Below are 20202 nucleotides of genomic sequence, written 5' to 3' on the forward strand. Positions count from 1 at the left end.
TTTTGAAAGCCAACCAGGTAGGAGCAAATAGAAGGTAATTTTATAACCCTTTGACTAATCTATTAAAAAGTCTAGTTTATAGATTAGGTAAACAGAACCTACATTTTAGGTGTTTCCATTTCTTTGTAAAAATTGTCTAATTATCAGTTTTTGGAAATCTTGTAACAATTACTTGAAAATGCTATTCTTGAATGAACATAGATTTTTGCCTCAAAATATTTGATGGTGAAACATTTGCTAGGCTATATATTGCCAGGATTTAATCATTTTCCCTTAGCTCAGGTTATTAGATATTATAAAAGGAGGTTAAACTTATTTTTTATGCTTTATTGCTCATTTTTATTGTCATTTATTTTACTTAACTGCCCGGTACTGCACAGCTGTGGTTTTGAAGAATCTGAATACCTCAGCCACTTTTAAGAATCTCTGCCATAATTTGGTTCGGTCTTAAGGTTAGATTTTTTAAAATATATATATGTTGGGCTAAAGGGTATTGTCTTAGAGTATCATTTATTTACATATCCTTTTAGCTGACACATGATCCCATATGATGTTATTATTTTAATGTTTCTTTTCAAATTAAAATATGGGAAAAGCAGCTGTATGTTGGCACATTTAATCAGACTTAAACCTGTTTTGAGGAAATGATAATTTCTTTGAAAGAAGTTATTATTTCTCACTGACTGGCTAAACTACATTCATCTGTTACCACTTTCTAGTGGACTGTTTCCAAAGTTTATTCACATGAACTGTCTTCCTGGTGTGAATTCTGTGCGGATTTGAGGTGGTAAGATTGTTGTCCTACATTCAATGAATGAGTACATCCACAAGCCAAAAAGAGAACATTTTTCTGAAAAGAAACATTGGTGTCCAAAAATATTGGATACCTAGTTTCGTCTAGGCTGAGAGGAAGAACATTATGAATCTTCATAAGATTGCTATGGCCATTTTGTTCTCTGCTTTGTCTACAGTATAGGTGACTGACTTTCCTGTTGTAATTGTTGAGCACTCTGAATCATGAAGTTCTTCCTTTTGAATTATTCCATATTCAAAGATTACATAAGGTCCTGTGCTTTGGAAATTTTTAAAAATCTATTCTGCCTGCTTAAAAAAATTACTTTTATTTCCCCATAAAGATTTCAGGATTTTTAAATACGTTTGTGTTCAGCTCATTCAACTGGATAGACAACTTTGCAACACCATCCAGTAGGTTTTCTTTACTAGTCCAAGCATAAGTCTGTTTTAAAATAGTCTATCCTGGCTCAGTGCCTGTAGCTCAGCAGCTAGGATGCCAGCCGCAGACACCAGGGCTGACAGGTTCGAACGTGGCCCGGACCTGCTAAACAACAATAACTGCAACAAGAAAATAGCCGGGCGATGTGAGAATTGTTTAAGCCCAAGTGTTAGAGATTGCTGTGAGCTTTGTTTAAGCCCAAGTGTTAGAGGTTGCTGTGAGCTGTGACATCATGGCACTCTACCGAGGGCAACATAATAAGACATTCTCAAAAGCAAACAAACAAAAAAACAGTCTAACCTAGGTTTGGTGCAGATATCCCATGTGGCACATCTGTGTTAACACGGTGGTATAGCACGGAGAGTGGAGGGGTGGAGATTCTGGATGCCGTCGGGTGAGTGCGGGGTACTATGAGGCTGACTGGACTCTGAGGACATACTGAGCTGAGTGATTCGTAACCGTTGTCTGGCCTGTGTGCTGTCACTCATCCAACCTGTGAACTGATTGTCACCTGCCTGGTAACTCGGTGTGGTGTAAACTGCTCTTAACCCCTTGCTGAAGAAGAAAATAATCATATAAGTGGAACTCTTTGCATCTATGTGTGCTTTCTTTTTTATGTTATCATTCCTTCCTCTTTGCTATTTTGGAGGCTCTCAGATGGATCTTCTAATTTATAAATGTCAAATATATTTTTGTATTAGATTGTGCCTATGATGAGATAAATCTTTAATGTATATTTTATGTATGCTGAATGCATTTTTATAAGTTGACATACTTGGAGGCATGGTCTGATAATGATATAATATGTACCTTGCTGGTTAATAGATTCAAGACTTTACCTTTTGGGAGGGGGTTAGTGATCTTTTCTTATTTTAGCAAGGGATAGCTAAGTCTTCTGAGTAAGCAATGATAACTCTGCTGGGTCACGGAAAATTAGATAATTTATTGTCACAAATTGTAGAAGTCGATCATTTATAGACTTTTCACTTTTGTATTTCTGACAACTTAAAAGACAATGAGTGTTTGATCTTTAAAACACACACAGGTATTTCCTTGGCTGTGTAAACTTTTACAGTTGATTTCTCCCTTAAGCAAATTATGATGGCAAGTATTTAAATATGGCTTTATACGATGAAGACACACGTTCAACAAGTCGCGTTGTACTGTTTTGGTTTCTGTGGATGGTATAGTTTTTAGAAAGAAAATTGTTAAACCCAGATCATCCAGGAAGATGTGCAGTAGAGGCAGATGCTTTACAAACTGAGAAGATGCAATGCAGACGCAGCAAAGGTTGAGGGCGCAAGAGAGTAGAAAAGATGTGCCCCCTCTTCACTCACGTGTGCAAAAATCACCAAGAGCACAGTTTCACTGGCTTCTTAATGAAAACCAGCGAGGGCTGAGCTCCATAACCTAGTTGATTTGGGTTGAAATAGAAGCAACACACTTGTAACCCAGGTGACCTCTAAATAATGCTTAATTTCTGGGTTCTAGTAGGAGTTGGGAAGGCATTTCTAACAAGCTCCTGAGATGATTCAAATCAAGATGGTTTGGATCACAGAAACATTGCCCTAGGTCATCTTTTGCTAAGTATTTAATAAATCTGAGAGAAGAATCAGACAGGAACAAAATTATTCAGTAAGGTTAAGCTCAGTAGGTATCATGGGGCCACAGAGGAAATGCTTTTTCTAACCCACTGACTTCCTAAGGTAGGAGATTTCCGAGCTGAGTTTTAAAGCAGAAGGATGCAGTGAGGTGAACATGATGGCTGGATGTGAGGGGCGAAAGCACAGAGGTGAGAAACAGCACCCATGTCTGTGCCTGGGGAGAGTCAAGTGGGGACCCAGGGGTGAGAGATGGGAGAGGTATGCAGAGCCCACACCAAGCACCCTGGACTTTTGTAGTGTAGGATTTGGGGTGTGGGGAGGGAGACAGAAGAAAACAAGATGAATTTGCATGTGTGTTAGATCAGAGTGACCAAAATGGAAATGAACCCATGAGCAAGAAGATGGTAAAACTACCTCAAATCATTAAGAGTTCAAGAAATCAAAGCAGCAAATGAGCGATAAGTTGAAATTTCTTGTTTAAATGTTTTCACTGTAACAATCTTCATTTCAGCGTAAGACAAAAACAGTCCTTGAAGAAATGAGAATACAGGCTTGCTTCTGAGTTACACCCCTCGTGGGTGTTCAAGATGACCCACCAAGATTAGGCTACACGACCAGGAGCATCTCCAATTACAAACGACACCATAAATAAGGTCTGATGTTTCTACTTAGGGTTTTTATTGGCTCAGGTGATTATACCTTTGACAGTTAAATAGATTATAAACTGACCCATCAGAAATCATAACAGCATCATCTCACTTTCATTTACACTACCAAAGTAATGAAGGATGAAAATGTACCATTTGCAAAGCTCTTAATACACTCAGCAAGTCTTAAAACATTTCTCTTTTAAATGTCATCTCCACGAGGAGAGAGAACGTGTCTGGCACTCAGTAATAGTTATTAAATGGGTTAATAAATTGCCCCAGAAAGTGGTGTCTGGTAGCATGGATGTCACTGAGACCTTCACAGTGCTTTTTATTGCTAAGTGCTCCGGAAGGCTTCCCTTTTTCTGAATTAAAAATGTGTTTGTCAGATCTTTGCCCTGATGGTGCTATGTAACGGTTGGCTTACAGGGGTTCTTGTTACTTTTAAACATTTGAAAGGGCTGCTTAGGATCCGATGATCATGATTATGGTGGTTCTTAATGCCCAGCACAGATGCTTGACCCTGCAATAGAAGATCAGACAGCGGGCATTTTTAATTGAGATGAGGTTCCTTTAGTTGGGTGAAACTGAGCTGCAGTTACGCACAGTACTGGCTGACTTGCAGCCTTATACTGACGGTGTGGTGGGGAGATTGTGCCTGGAGAAACGGAAAGGGATTAACGCTACACTCGGATTCCACAGGCGAGTTTCTCCAGAGGAAAAGTGCTCTGTTGGATACAGTTATTCACTCTTTGTGCTTACACCGTGGCAGAAATCATTCTTCATATAGCTCTCCCAAGACAGCAACAGTTTCTGGGGGCGAGCATTAGTGTGTGGAGAGGAGAGACAGACTGCTATAGATCTATTTCTCTTTCCTTCCAAACCGTCTCTTCCTTGAGCGAGCAAAGGCGGAGAGGCTCCCGCCTCGATCCGCTCTGGCGGTTTGGAAATGCCAGTTTGCTTCGTCGGTTCCTATTTGCTCAGAAACCCGGCTGCGCACGGGCCCCGCCCGCCGAGTGCCGGCCTTTGTCCCTTCCGCCTTCCTATTGGCTGGGGCCTCCGTGGCCCCTCCCCTGAGCGCACCGGCTCTGTGACATACGCGCCAACGCCTCCGTGGGTATAAAAGGCCCGTCGGGCCGCGCTCTCCTTCAGGAGCCGCCGGCAAGGGGGCAACGAGGAAGCTTCTTAGAGCATAGCCGGGAAGGAGAAGGTGGGGCGAGCTAGGAGGGAAGCCCCGCTGTGCTACCCTGCACCGAGTTACGCCCTCGGGGCGTCTCGCGTGCCGGGAAAGGAGGACTGTGCCTCAAATGTCCGGGAAGGCGGCTGGTCCCTGAAGTGGAAGGCCTGGGAGAGGGGCTGGCCCACCGCGGGGAAGGCGCTGAGACTGCCAGCGCCGCAGGTGGCCGAGCTCCGGGGTCCTGGGGGGAAGTCGTGGGGGCGCGGACTGCACTCCGGAGGAAGCCGAGGCGGAGTCGGCGCGCCGGGTCCCCCACCCACACTTCATTGTCCTCCGAAACAAATGGCAAAAGGAGTGCGGACAGCGGGGGCCCACGGACCCCAGCCCAGGCCTTTTGGGATGAGTCTTGTGTGCCATTTATTTAAGTTTTTGTGGCCCTGAAGTCGCCTCTCTCATCCCCAAAGGCATCGTTTTCTCGCTCAGAGCGTTACACCTGTGGGACTGGGTAAATGGGAGTGTACAGTTTGGCTGGGAGGGTTTACTTTTTGTTAGTTTTTGACAAGTATTCTTGAAAGAGATTTGGGGAGGATAATATTAAGTTGTCACTTTTGAACATTCCTAACGTCTCTATTTGTGACTGTGCGTTTTGCCGGTTGACGTAGTTATCTTTGGTGCCACGGTATTGTCCCAAGTTTGTTCGGGGCGGTTCTTTAGGCTGCCCGTCAGCATCCCTGGTCCTTAGACGTTCCCAAAGTGGGACAAGATCCAGGACCGAGGGGGTGGCCGCTGTCCCCGCAGTTGGTAATTCTAACTGCCTGCCGGCTCCTACCAGCCGCTTTCCAAACGGCCTACTGTTCACCTTGGAGTACTTCTTAGAAAATTATTTTTATGTACAACATCTGTATAAGTGTATATATCACACAGGGATTGTTATTTTACTGCCTGTGTCCCTTACATTGAGTATGTAGGCCTGGCGAAGCTGCACTTTGGTTCTCTTGAGATGGTTTGCGTAAAACACCTGTTAAATGATACTCCGATAGGAAGTTTTCATTAAGGGATTCACTGCACTTAACCACTTAATTATATCCTCAAGGGATTTTTTTTAAATGTTTTTAGTATTTATTTATTTGTAGAGACAGAGTCTCACTTTATCGCCCTCGGTAGAGTGCCTTGGCATCACACAGCTCACAGCAACCTCCAACTCCTGGGCTTAGGCGAATCTCTTGCCTCAGCCTCCCGAGTAGCTGGGACCGCACCTGCCACAATGCCCGCTATTTTTTTGGTTGTTGCAGTTTGGCCGTGGCCGGGGTTCACCCTCGGTATATGGGGCCAGCGCCCTCCTCAAGGGATTTGATTTGGCCTATTGGATTCATTTTGTTTTTGCCTTTCATGGTGACTCACGCCTGTAATCCCAGCACTCTGGGAGGCTGAGGCAGGTGGATTGCCTGAACTCGCAGGTTGGACACCTGCCTGAGCAAGAGTGATACCCTGTCTTTAAAAGTAGCCGGGCATCGTGGCAGCTGCCGGTAGTCAGGAGGCTGAGACAAGAGAATGGCTTCAGCTCAGGAGTTTGAGGTTGCCGTGAGCTTTGACGCCACAGCTCTCTACCGGGGTGACAAAGCTAGACTCTATTAAAAAAAGAAAGTTCTTTAAAGCATTTTTCTATGACACATTAGTTATTTAATGTTAGGTAGAGGCTGGCCCCTTGAATAATTGTAATAAACTGTACCACTTAGCCCCATGAAGTTACTCTATTTACTGTGGAGATGTTTTTGAGGATATGGTTCATTTATCACACTGTTCTCTTTAGAAAGACCCATGGGAGAAATTTCTCCTGGGCCTCAGTATCCAGAATAGCTGTGATCCTCCCAAAAAAATGGCTTTTTTTTTTTTTTTCCGCCTCAGGAAACCTGAATCATTTAACCATCTGTTTCCTATTTTGTTATGGCTGCTTGATGGCTTAGGGACTGATCTGATACCCTTGTCTATCAAAGCGAAGGGCCTATTGCTTGCATTGTGGTGCTAACTTCACCTGTTGCTTCATCCTATTTTTCTTAACATAATTTTTCCCTTACCACTGAATGGAATTCCTTAAATATTTAATTTTGTTCTAATTTTGTGTATTTGAGCCTTGAATAATTTTTTAGAGAGACAACACATACACATACATATAGACGCAGTTTGGGGTGACAGTGTCTGCAACTCTTGAGAATTACAGGTTGGACTGTACTATACCCTCGGTACCATTTAAAAGCCAGAAGGCAGAAGAAGCGGAGAAGGGAAAATTAGGGCAGAGGTTAAGGAAGGGCATGAGAAAAGAAGGGTCCTGTGGTGATGAGTTGTATAATAATGCCACAAATAACTTAGGCCTGTTCTGATTAATGTTAAAAACAAAAAAATTAAGACTAAAAATTGCATACTTAAACATGAGCAATGTTTCTGAGGATATATTTAGAAAAATGAGAGGAAAAAAGACATTTTCTTCTGTAGAAACACAATTTTGTAACTCTGTATTTGATGAATTATAGAAAAGCCTGTTGGTTTGGAAGGACAGTATTTGGAAAGAGCTTAATGTATCTTGAAACATTACTACACAAAATCCACAGTAAATTTTACTGAAGCAGAATTTTGTTGTTGTTGTTCTTTATTTGATTTTAATATCATCCTTAGGGGTTAGCAGGGCTCTCCGTATGGATTTCTTTAAAAGTACTATATTGCTCATCTTCACATAGTAAGCTGTCAGTATGAGGGGTGATTTAAAAGCAATGATCCTGTTTTACTAGAAATACCTAGATTTTAAGACCTAATAAATTATAACACTTTGTTTTTCTTCATTATAGTTGAGATTACAGACATCCTGCCATAATGATTTCTTCAAAGCCCAGACTTGTCGTACCCTATGGCCTCAAGACTCTGCTCGAGGGAGTTAGCAGAGCCATTCTCAAAACTAATCCACCAAATATCACCCAATTTGCAGCAGTTTATTTTAAAGAACTTATTGTGTTCAGAGAAGGTTTGTTATTACTTCAGATTATGTATTTGTTGCTTTGAAAAAGAAAGCATTTTAATGGGATGTTATTTGTATTTGTATTTGATTTCCTGTATTTATTCCTTCAGGGAATACTTCTCTGGATATAAAAGATCTGGTTAAACAGTTTCATCAGATTAAAGGTAAGTGCCACAAGTGGTGAGAGTCGCACTAACACTGGGTAAATCACTGCATCATTTCTAGCCTACATTCATACTTAAGAGTGATGCCCACAAATATTTTTTGTTTAATCATACTGATTTTTTTTATTAAATCAGTTAAAAAAAAATAAAACCTTAGGACTGACATTTTGGAGGATTCCAAATCTTAGAAAGATATTAGAAAAACTTGTCTTCTGTAAACCATTTGGCACAGTGAATATATCTGAATACCTAGAATACTGTGAACCATGACTCAGACCTTTCTAATGCATTATGCCCCATCTTTAGAGGAAGTACAGTGAACTCTGAGAGAAATGGATTTCGCAATAATAGATGTATTGCTTAGGAAAACGGTTTAAACACTCTTCTTGGAAGACTTTTTTTTTTTTAAAAATGAGGTTAACTACCCCATGTTTCTGTCCTGGTGGTTTAACTACAGTCCAGGCTGAAGGACAGGAGATCAGTAGGTATCTCTGACCATACTTTCTGCTGCAGGAGTCTTTGTATGGGGAGGTAAGTTTTTCATAAGGAGTGGTCTCCTCCAGTGTATCTCAGGCACTGGGACATAGTGCTGTGTATTTGCTTAGACGAAAGTTATGCTTTATGTGTGTATGTGTAGATGTCTAATATGTGAGTGCGACAGCATGAAACAGTTGCTAGAGGAACAAGGAAAACGTTTGGGGAGGGGAGGGTAAGAAAAGGCGAAGTTTACATAGTGAAAATTTGGGATCACTGTAAGCAAAAGAGAATATAATGGTCAAATCCCAAGGAAGGGCACATATATGTCTGAAAGAATGGCAAAAAGACGAAAGAAAAAAAATGGAAACTCATGGTCATCGTGGGAAATAACTAAATAATTCTTACTACATTGCCTGACGAACATTTTCAAGTGACCCCAGAGATAGAAAAGGTAGAATTCTGTGAGTTATCGGCTACTTTTAAACTGTCTTGAAGTTGAGAGCATAACCAAGATGGGGAGAAGTGAGGAGCTTATAAGACCAAGGAAAATATAAAAATCCTAAGGTTTGGAGCTGCAGTGAAAGAGATACCCAAAACAGAAAGCGAGATTAATAACAGCAAGGGGTAACTTTTGAAGAGGCAGGAGAATGGGATGCTGTGGTTCAGGAATAATTTCATCATCCACCAGGCGTGTTCAATGTGCATGTTGATTACTTGAGGGCTGTTTTGATTTTCTGTGGTGTCAGGTATCATGAAAAGTATACACAGATCTTTTTCTTTGCTTATCAGCTTTTGTTAGTGTTTTTGTACTTAACGTGTGGCCCCAAACAACCGTTACTCTTCCAGTGTGGGGCAGAAAAGAAAAAAGGTTGGACACCCCTGGAATTTCTTCTCAGTAGGAACTGGTGGCATTCTTAGTTCACCATTGGAAACAGGTCTGGGCCTCGCTCACCTCATCAACAGGATGTACAGACAAGTGCAAGAACATTAACCACCCTTCCCCTCCCCATGAGCCTGGTTTCCCAGGTGGTTATTGTCCAAATACTTTGGTCTTCTATACCAGGCATAGTTACTGCATTTGAAAGTATGGGAAGTGCAGAGGTATGCTGTATTTGAGAACGGCGATACAGTGAATCTTATGGTAGAAGGGAGCTTAACTTGTAACTTTGGGGTTTAATTTATTTACTGAAGAATTAATCCACTGTTCAGTTTAGCAAGTACACTAAACAAGTATGGATGTGGGTCTCAGTAGATTTTGAATCTCAGGATTCAAAATTAACAGACTAACAAAATTGGTGGAGCACCCACACTTTGGATGGTGATAAGGGACAAGAAATACCTGCTGCTTTTCTAATAGCTGAGGCTATCAGGGAGATTGACATAGATACAGAAAATCTTCAAAGCAAGCGCACAGCATGGTTGTAGAAATAGATCGCTCTTTTAGGTTCAGTATATGCTAGGAAAAGAAGGAAGAAGGAATGGAATTAATATTTATCAACTGTTTTGTCCTAGACACTTGAAACATTTTGTCAATTAATTCAAACAACCTTAGGTGGGCCAGTTTAGGGATTACAGTAATCCAATTCCTAAATTGCGTGGGTTCTTGGAAACTCTTAATGGTGAGTAAATGAGGGGGTGGAGAATTCAGGAGCTCGTTGGGGAACACAGGTGTACCACAGGCCCAAATTTGCTGGCAGAGGGCTGCCAAGACTTGGTGTTAAAGGTGGGCCTGGAATGCCAGAGGGTGTTTCTAGCGGCCTGGGCTTCTTACAGCCTTCCCGGCCTGCCCCACAGAGGGCATCTCTCTCCATGTTCTTGGCCTGCATCTGGTGGCAGCCTCTCATCTCTTGTAACGCAGTGCTGGGCAGTAGGCAGGGCAGAAGGTTCCCTGTTGCCCTGTGCCAGCCTCAGGCCTAGGCTGGCCATATGCACCTGTGCTCTTGGAGAGGAGGCTTTCTCCCAGTGTTCCCGCCCTCCATCCATGTGGCAGCCAGACTCTGCCCTGCACCTATGGTTAGTCTCAGGCCATGTTGCCTGTCTCTGTGCTGACAGTAGAAGCCTGTTTAAGTACAACATCTTGCTCCCTCTGGCCTCCTATCTTGCTCCTGTGGAAAAGTGCTTCTGAGTAACTGAAGTCTGCTTGGGTCTGGAGTCCCAGGCTGTTCCATACTGACACGGCTAGCCCACCTTTGGCCTTCATCAGTACACTAAGGTTTTAGCTATACCTTCTTACCAGCTAGTGTGATGGCAGTGTCTTCTCACTGGGTTCTGCCACAGCTGAAACTTATTATGTCTCTTCTCTCCCTGGAGGGCCGGTTCCTCTTTGGAAATAAGGTCGTTTGGTTATTTTTTGACCTTAGCTCTTTGGACTCAAGAAAAGTTAAGATTTTGTGGTTTATCTGGTTTTTTACTTGTTTTGGTGGGAGCAATATTATTTGTAGCTTTCTGTGTCCTGAAGGGTACAAGTAAAGGTCAGGATTTTCCCCTCTTCAGAACTCCCAAGATCTTTTTTAGAAATGGGTACCTGTACTTTTTTACCTTAAATTTGTGTTATCTGTCCTCTCTCTCCTACTGGATGTAACATATAAGGTCTTACCTTAATCTTTTTGTCCTCAACAGTGCCTAGTACAGGGAGTTACACATAGCACAAGTTCTAAGGCAAAGGTATTTGGGGTGGGAGAAGGGCTTTGCTAATAGGTAGGTGGAGAAGTCCTGAAGAGAAGTGAAGGTTAAGAAAATGAGATTATGGTCCTGAGCAAGAGGGAAGTAAGGGTAGATATGGCCGTTGCACGTTTTTTGAAACTTTTCTCTGCATGTGAGCATTTGGTGTGACATCCACATATAGAATTTGATGCTTTAATTTGAATTGACAAGAAATCAACAGCCAATGTAGAGGGAGATACTGCAGGACACTGCTCTGTGGGAGGCAGCCAAACCTATAAAAACATGTCCCTAAACAAGATTTTGACTTGAACCAAACACATTCTTATAAAGCAAATCATGATATTAGAGAAATGTTTCCCCAAGAAAAAAGTCTTCTGTAAGCAGATAGGCAAACTTTTGATGAATAACAACTAAGGTGGCTAGACAGGTGTGGGGGTGACAGGCGCAAAGTAGTTTTCCAGGGTTGAAGACTTGCAGTGTTGAGACCTTCTGGGCCATGGGAATCTTCCTCAGGCCTGGAGGTTCACTGAAGTCTATACTTTCCTATCCAGAGATCTCTTTGTTTTCCTCTTACTTGGATCAGTATGACTTTAGCTGCACGACCACACCCTGCTAGCTGGTGCTACCATCTTTAGGTTAGAATATATGATGTTTCCTAGAGTAAAAATCATGTAGTCTCCTAGCTTACCATTTGATTAAGTTTTCTTAAATTGAGGAATGCTTTTATTAATGTGATAGCATCTGTGTCATTACTAAGTTATTGCACCAGCCAAAACTTGGATAATTTATTGCCCAAGTCAGTCTTTTTTTCCCTTATTCTTTTCTTAGTTTTGTGTGGAAGTTCGGATCGGAGCTTTTCCCATGGAGCTTTCCAGCTTCCTTATTTCTGAGCAGAGTTTTGATCTTTCCCCTGATGCTGACTGGCTTTAGCATTGTATCTGATTATGAGTTTTGCCGCTGTGCTCATTAAAAGTCACTTATTGGTAGGGAAATGAATTGAGGATCTTGGAGTGGATAAGGACAGGAAGGCTTCATTAGCCACACTAAATCACAGCTGTTAGAAAATAAAGCAGAAACATTTTGTACTTGTGTTTATATTGATAATTGAATACTCAGCCTATTATTGCTTTCTGGCTGTTATTTTAGTAGAGAAGTGGTCAGAAGGAGGGACACAAGAGAAGAAACCAGAATGTGTAAAAGAACCAGAAGGAAAATCTGTAGTTCCTCAACAGCCTACACGGATGGAAAAATCTACAGACACAGAGGAGGATAATATAGCCGGGCCACTGTTCAGCAACAAGACCACCCAGTTCCCGTCAGTCCACGCTGAGGTCCCAGAGCCTGAGCAGGCAGCTGAAGCAGTTCGTGGTCCTTGTTCCAAGCCAGCCACCCCAAAGACTGCGACCCCACCTGTGTCACCGTCTCCTGCAGGGGTCTCTCCAGAGTTTGCCTACGTCCCAGCTGACCCAGCTCAGTTTGCTGCTCAGATGTTAGGTAAAGTTTCGTCTAGTCATTCTGATCAATCTGACGTTTTAATGGTGGATGTGGCGACCAGTATGCCTCTTCTCAAGGAGGTGCTGGACTCAGAGGCTGCTGAAGATGTCACGGTGGCCTTTCCTCATGTGTATTCTAGAGAGGTGGTAGCAATGCAGGCTGAGAGCCAAAAGTCTATCCATGTAGAGTTGGGTCCTAAACCTAAAGACGATGGGGCTGAACCGTCAACGGCTTCCTCACTCCCCTTGCAGGATGAACAAGAACCTCCTGCTTATGATCAAGCTCCTGAGGTCCCTTTGCAGGCTGATATTGAGGTTTCATCAACTGTTCATATATCATCTATCTATAAAGATGAGCCTGTGACTGAAGGAGTGGTTTATATCCAGCAAATGCCAGAACAAATAGTTATTCCCTTTACTGAACAAGTTGCTTGCCTTAAGGAAAATGAGCAGTCACCACCAGTTAGCCCCAAACCTGTAGTGTACAAGACATTCTCAGGCATGTCTAAAAAATCGGTAGAGTCTGTAAAACTTTCACAGGTGAAGGAGGACGCACGGTATGACTCCTCAGTGCACATGGAGGCAGAAGCTACAGTTCTGCTCTCTGACACTTACTTGAAAAATCTGCCTGTGGTCTCTGCACAACCCCTGGATGCAGAGGGATCCATCCACATAAGCTCTGAAAAATCTCTGCATCTTGAAGTGGAGATCATTTCGTTACTCTCTGACAAAAATGGGCAGGAGGAGTCCTGGGAAGGCTCTGCGCCCCAGGAGGTGGAGGTCAGGCCTGCGTCCTCTGGGGCAGCTGCAGAGACAGCGCGGTCAGGTACGCGTGTAAAGCCATCCAGTGGCTCCATCCCTCCCGCTCCAGAAGGTCTCACTGCACCAGAAATTGAACCAGAAGGGGAAGCAGCACCTGACAAGGTTTGATGAAGCCAGGTAAGAAAACCAGAAACTTACACAATTATAAATTGCATTTCAGGTGACATCTGTTTCTCAGGTAACCATCTATGTAGGCTCCCCACAAACTGGTCAGAATCTTTAATTTCAGTAGTTCTTTTTAAAATACCAAACCTATTTAAAGGCTTTGTTGTAGTTGAGCTTTTACTATTATGAGATGAGTGATTTTAAAGTGACATCCCCAAAGCATGGCCTCAAAGCTTTGTCATCTAGCACTTTTGGATCTACTGTGCAGCAAGCAGCACTGCAGCCTGTCACCAGGTACAATATCTATTCATGTGACCCGAATATCCCGATTGCAAAACTGTAATTTAATTAGGGGGTGTTGGTTTGAAATTCTCACTTGTGAAATGTAAAACTGAACTATAGCAATGCAGTTACATAGGCTGTGGCATTTTAAAAAGCGGAAGAAATGGTGGTGTGTTTGACTGCTTTCGCACTGAGTCAGGAGAGCTCTGCAGGCAGGTCTGGGGGGCTGCACTGATTTCGTGCTAGGAGCTTCATGCAGCTGAGGGAGCAGCTTCATACCTGGATGGAGAGAGGAAAGGTCAGGTCAAACTTCTGTCCCACAGGGGAGCAGGGAGACAGCAGCCGCAGAAGGGACAGGTAGGCCGTCGAGCAGGGGTGCGGTGCCGATGATTGGCTTTCTTCCAGCAGTTCCCAACAAGTGCCGACATCAATCTGCTTTCTTGGCTGCTACTGTCACCGTGTTTTCCTGTGACACAGACATGACGTGACCTCTGTCTCAATCTTGTTATGGCATTTGGTCTGCTCACCCCCTGCCTCACACAGACACTTGCAGGGGCCCTTCCCTTTTTAGGGACAGAAGGAACATGCATGTGCCAATCCCCATTCCTTTTGCAGAAACTCTCTCAACCCTGACTCTTACCCAGCCAGAATGAGAAAGACGTGTACCAAAGCAGGTGTTTAGAAAAGATCAAATTGTGTCTGGCAGTGTGACAGGGATTCTGCACAGCTGAAAAGGCCGAGGGCAGTGTTGGGAGTGTAGCATGTGGGACTGGCATTATGCTTATGGCTTAAGCAGCACTTCCAGACCAAGTCACTGTTTTCAACTGCTTAACTATTTCTAAAGTAAAACAGGGTTGTGCTTAGCACTTAAAGGATATTTGATACCCCCCACCCCCAGCTCCTCAGACTGAGTTCTCAAACTCTTCTCTCTCACTTTACAAGAACTAGACTTTGCATTTACATATTTTTTATTGAGCTTGAAAAGGATCAGTTGAGAGTATCTGAAGTTATTGAAAACAGATCAGTTTAATCATGTGCAGAGTGGTACTTTCTTTTCTGGGGAAAAAAGATGCTGCACTAGGGACAGAAGGCCCAGTGTTGAAAGGTGAACTCAGCACATTATGGGCAAAGTGAAACTCCCCCGTCAGGAACCTTTTCTCTAGTCCCATCTTCTGGGACTTGGTTCTCCAAGACAGCACTGTCTTTATCAGGCAGGTCACACTTGACATTATAGATTCCTTGGTCTGAGGAGATGGATGGCATTCCTAGACCTTTTTTTTTTTTTTTTTTTTTTTTCTTTTTCCTTAAAGAACCCCCATGGGGCCAACCAGCCTCTTACTGCTACTTAGGACTTAGGATTTCAAGCCTTGCCTAAGAGGAGTGCCCTCTGGAGTTCTGAGCCCTAGATTATAAGATGTTTTGTTTGGTGACACATGAATGGGAGATAATAGTGCCTGTGAAGGGCTAGAGATAGCAAAGCATGTGATCCAGATGACACCCAGTGTGGACTTCTTTAGGAAAGAAAAACCACTCTGCAGATGCATTAACACTCTTTCCAGTGGCTTAACATAGTCTTTGGTAAAGCCAAAAGTTTTTTAAATCAGTTTCCTTTCTGAGGATCTTGTAGAAGCCATACGTGTAAAGGTAAAGTAGCTGGAAACAGAAACTTGGGATGAGATTGCTGCTTTAGTCACAACTGTGGTGTCTCTGCCACTTGCTGTCCCAACACTCTCCTCATTTTCCAACTGTGGAGAATCTCACTGTTCTTTCACATTACCAAACACAATTATTTAGCCCTCTCTATAGCATGCTTTATGGCACATATTAGTTTATTTATATGTAAAAAAGATTTTACAAAGACATTACTGTGCATAGTGCCTGATACAGAGACCAAACCTTTAACGCCTGCAAATTTTGTTGTCTTTTTTTATAGCAATAGCAACAAGCGAAGCAGGACAACCACCACCATATTCTAACATGTGGACCCTTTATTGTCTAACTGATATGAATCAACAGAGTCGCCCATCACCGCCACCTGCGCCTGGGCCTTTCCCCCAAGCAACCCTCTATTTATCTAATCATAAGGATCCGCAGTTTGTGCAGCATCCACCGAAAGTCACTTCTCCAACGTACGTGATGATGGACGACAGCAAGAAGACGGGTGCCCCCCCTTTTATTTTAGTAGGCTCAAACGTTCAGGAGGCACAGGAATGGAAGCCTATCCCTGGACACACTGTTGTTTCACAGGGGGACACCTTGAAGAGATACGCTGCAGTGCAAGTGCCCGTTGCTGTTCCTGCAGATCAGAAATTCCAGAAACACCCCCTAAATCCCCAGAATGTTAGTCCTCCCACGAGTGGACAAGATGTCCCCAGACCACAAAGCCCTGTTTTTCTTTCACTCGCATTCCCAGTAGAAGATGTAGCCAAAAAAAGTTCAGGATCTGGTGACAAACGTACTCCCTTTGGAAGTTACGGTATTGCTGGAGAAATTACTGTGACTACTGCCCATGCTCGCAAAGCAGAAACTTAAAACTGGTAGGTAAATTTTCCTACCATAAAATGTGGGCCTTAACACACTTGAGGTTTCAGCATTTTGTTGACCTGGAGATTTTTGAAAAAAATTAAATTGAATGACCATGGAATGAGTTGGGGGATGCTCTAATGTGATGTGGTTATTGTTTCCACCAGGACTAATGAATGCACAGGTGCACTGCACCGCAGGGACTCACAAAAAGGGTTTGGTGCCCACTATGTGAACCAACCGAGCCATCAACTCAGTCACCTTTGAATACCTGGTCTGTTGTCTAACACCATGGTAGATGGCCGCAATGGGGAGGGATTCTTAAAAGGGACAAGACAATCTAGTTGGCATGTTTAAGGAGTTGGGAGGAGCAGGGACAAGCTGGGAACATGGAGAGTAAGAGAAGTGCTGGTTATATGGAGCACCGAATAGCGTGGACAGGTTGGAAACACCTTAAAGAGCTAACGGGACAAATGAAATTAACTACAGGTTAAGACAGTTTTATCACTCACATGTCATTTTTAAATTTTTCATTCAACCAGTAAAATTCCAAGCCCTATGCTAGTCCTTCCTCCTTGTGTGGACAGTAGAGTGAGCAAAACATGGGGCACTATGGTATGTGAAGTACTATGAAAGTAAAGTACTGATAAAGTCCCTCAATAGTCACTGTTAAATAGTGTATTCTGGCCAGGATGCAAATGGATACCTGAGCAGGGAACGCTGACCATGACCTTGGGCAAGAAAGGGCCGTGGGGAAGAAAGGGGTGGGGGCCGAGAGACTGCAAAAGCAGGCCATGGAGGGCATCCTGCATACCAAAGACAGATTGGGGTTGAAAATTCAATGGGAAGTCAGCACCAGTGTTTGGTTTAAGCAGAAGAATGATAGATTCATGTTTTTATTAGACCCCTGGCTCCTTGTCTTAGATACCAACAAATTCAGTTACTAAAACAATTTGTGGAAATTTAAGCTGATCAGAGAGATGGACAAAAACTAGACTTCACTCATAGGCAGGGTCAACTACTTTTAAAAGGAAAGAGAACTGTTTACAAAATATCTCAGGGCTATGGTCTTTCAGCGGAATTGCCAAATGGCTGTTTTCAGCATGAATTAACTAAGAGCTTGGTAATAGAGCAGGAGGGTATACTTTGCATTTCTGATCTTCCACTCAATTCCATGTTCCGTTTAATGATTAAACAATTCAATGTTTACATTGTTTCTAACAGATGCTGAAAATGACGCTGTTTGATTCAACAGTCAAGGTGGAGTTGGCCACCAAGTGTAATATATCAATAAACTTCACGCAAGCAATAAAACCTTGTGTTGCTTATTTTTATAATTTAGGAGGTATACAATCAAATACAAAGACCTTAAATTATTTGAGACTTGTGAAGCAACAGAATTTTCAACTCTTACGGGTATTCACACTTGATAATTCTGTATTTGGCACTCACGCCAAATGACTACAGCAGCACCCCTCTCTAATACTGTATCTGCCCACTTCCCACTGTGCGCCAGGTAGCTGGTTAGCTCTTAGGCCCTGGAGACTGTGGCACCCATAAGATTTCTTTGAAAAGACATTTTTGATAATTTATTGTATTTGAAATTTTAAAAGAAACCACACTTCTGGGAACATTCTAAAGCCTTTATTTAGCATCAGAATATTTCAGTATAACACTTGTTAACTTCAAGACAGCAATTAAAATAATTTACTGGCAACTACCTAAGGCCCCTTGGAGCAATATCCTCAGTCTGGGGTTTGGGTGGATAAATACTATAAGATTAGTGTATGAACCCCAATGAAAGGGGCAAAGCTACTGTACAGTAGGTCTCCATACATATTTTAAGTACACAGGTGCCTTGCAAACTTGAAATGCACAAGACCTCCTTTTATAGAATTTGATACTTATAATACATGAGTGCAACTTAATTTCTCTGGTGGTATCTGCCACTGGAATTTGAAGCATTTAAAAAGGTTTGTCATGTAAAGGTGATTAAAATGTTTTAGGGCATTTTGAATTACTAGATTTCATACATATTTTCAGTTCAAACGCACAATTTAAATCTATTTTAACTAATGACATTGATTACAGAAAATTGTAAAGGTACATTTAGAGCACTAAAAATACTTTTTCCAGTTTAATTCTTTAGAATTTTCAAATCAGAAATATCTACTCTGAATATTCAGGCTTATTTTCTTTTTGGAGATTGGAAGGGATAAAATTGAGAGGATTAGAATGAATAAAAGCCATCTTATCACTTGAGTCTTACAAAATGACATAACCTCTACATTTTGAGCACATAAACATTGTACAGGAGAACTCTAAACATTTCAAAGTTACAGCTAAACATTCAAGCATGACAGCATAAAAATATTCAAAATAACCTGATTTGGTATTACTGTATAATTCCATAAAGCTAAAGTTACATTTAGGTATAAACCCTCAGTAAATATGGCAACAGTGACCATAAAAAGGATCTTCTCCAGCAGTTCCTCTTACCTCTATATAAAATAGTATTCCAAATAAGTACATTTCATAGCAAAATTATGCATTTTTCTAAGACTTTCATCATCAATAACACCTATGCCTTACTTGGTTGGGTGAAATGCAAGTTATCTCATGAATGGGTTTTTTTCTTTTTTAAAAGATGAGTAGAAACCAAGGGAAAAAATTTAAAAACATAGGTTTAAGACTTATTTGTAGATTAAACACCCTGACTCGTCTGCATTTTAATAAATGTCAGGCAAATTGAAGTAGTTTCTGTCCCAGTAGCTGCCAGAGTAAATCCAGTCCTGTGCTCCGTTGTGGGGATTGGGACCTTGATGGAACCACCTGTTTAATGAGAAAGGACAAGGTTAACACAATGCCAGGGCATCTGCTTCTCACTAGCCCAGTGTTGCCCTTCATTCAGCAGGCGGCAGTGCACTTCATTCTGTTGTGCCCTGAGTAAGTGGTGCTGTTTTCCCCTTAGGGAACACCTCTGCAAAACAATGTCCTAAAAGGGTTTCCCACCGCACCTCCCCGTGCAAATTGACAGAAGCAGGGTCTTCTAAAAGGCCTGTTAGAAACAATGTCTAGCCAGTTCCCCTTCTAGCCCCACTCCTCATCTTTCACTAGAAGACATTCTTTTAAGCAGCTAGGAATAAGGAAATTTACTTTTAGAACAATATATAAAGTGCCTGGTTTAGAGTAAATGCCCTCCAAACTTAAGGCTCCATTTTACAGCTGAGGAACTCAATGTTGGGGCAATTAAAGAACTTGTCCAAGCTAATAACTGATAACAAACTTAGGCTTAATTTTAAAGACCGTGATTTTTCTAATCACTAAACTACATATAATCTACTGAAATTACTCTAAATCTTCTGGGTCTCAAGTTCCTTACCACTAATATGGATTCCTGGGCTGCATTTAGCTTCTAAGAACTTGCCCTGTCCTATTCTAACGCTGAAAAGGGCTGCCCTAATCATTTTCTTGCACTTTGAAAAACATGTTATTTTCCACAGTACCAGTAATGGAAATGCAAAATTACTCGCTCAAAAGATTCACAATTAAATCTGTGTAACATTTTCTAAACATGATTTAGTTTTCAGAGGAACATATATGGAAATAGTTTATATACTTCCAAATAAATTGTTTCTAAAAATATTTAGCCATTCCAGGCAGCAAAACGAAATTAGACAAATGAGATGATATTAAAATGCTTCTGCACAGCAAAGAAAACAGGTGAGGAGACAACAGTTGAATGGGAGAAAATATCTTGCCAACTATCCATCTAACAAGGGACTAGTATCCAAATAACTCAAAACAACAGCAAAAAAGCTCAAATTGTCCCACAAAAAGGTAGGCAAAGGGCAAGAACAGACATTTCTCAAAAGACATACAAATAGCCAACAGGTACATGAAAAATTGCTCAATATCACTAATCACCAGGGAAATACAAATAAAGACTAAAAAGAGGTATCTCAGCCCTGTTAGAAGGGCTATTTTTAAAAAGACAACAGCA

The 20202-nt window shown here is 42.0% G+C and overlaps 2 protein-coding genes across 14 annotated transcripts in view; one reads left to right on the forward strand and one right to left on the reverse strand.

Annotated features, from left to right (window-relative positions):
• The first annotated feature begins 33 nt into the window (after positions 1-33).
• Positions 34-17513, forward strand: CABYR (calcium binding tyrosine phosphorylation regulated). Of its 5 annotated transcripts, XM_053571990.1 has the most exons (6): positions 34-3491; positions 7503-7675; positions 7780-7833; positions 12121-12468; positions 15610-16213; positions 17424-17513. In XM_053571990.1, exons 2-5 carry the CDS (start codon positions 7528-7530, stop codon positions 16206-16208), a joined length of 1149 nt encoding a protein of 382 aa, XP_053427965.1. In that variant the 5' UTR covers positions 34-3491; positions 7503-7527; the 3' UTR covers positions 16209-16213; positions 17424-17513. The 5 variants fall into 5 exon arrangements, with proteins under 5 accessions (XP_053427965.1, XP_053427964.1, XP_053427961.1 ...); XM_053571989.1 differs by having other exon boundaries at positions 15610-17513; XM_053571986.1 differs by lacking the exon at positions 17424-17513 and having other exon boundaries at positions 12121-13406; positions 15610-15740.
• A 314-nt stretch (positions 17514-17827) lies between these two features.
• OSBPL1A (oxysterol binding protein like 1A) overlaps positions 17828-20202 on the reverse strand; it is a 206440-nt gene continuing 204065 nt past the window's right edge. For all 9 annotated transcript variants that reach the window (XM_053571974.1, XM_053571976.1, XM_053571975.1 and 6 more), the window contains one exon: positions 17828-19031. In XM_053571974.1, coding sequence (XP_053427949.1) covers positions 18929-19031 — 103 coding nt within the window. In that variant the 3' untranslated portion in view covers positions 17828-18928. The remainder of the gene's footprint in view (positions 19032-20202) is intronic.

Source organism: Nycticebus coucang, chromosome 19 (genome assembly GCF_027406575.1).
Source record: "Nycticebus coucang isolate mNycCou1 chromosome 19, mNycCou1.pri, whole genome shotgun sequence".
Lineage (NCBI taxonomy): Eukaryota > Metazoa > Chordata > Mammalia > Primates > Lorisidae > Nycticebus > Nycticebus coucang.

Bases quoted from the DNA above. Each gene is read 5' to 3' on its own strand.
- CABYR (XM_053571986.1), top strand. From the start codon at position 7,528: ATGATTTCTTCAAAGCCCAGACTTGTCGTACCCTATGGCCTCAAGACT. The intron at 7,676-7,779 runs GTTTGTTATTAC...TTATTCCTTCAG, and splicing joins ACTTATTGTGTTCAGAGAAG to GGAATACTTCTCTGGATATA. The intron at 7,834-12,120 runs GTAAGTGCCACA...CTGTTATTTTAG, and splicing joins ACAGTTTCATCAGATTAAAG to TAGAGAAGTGGTCAGAAGGA.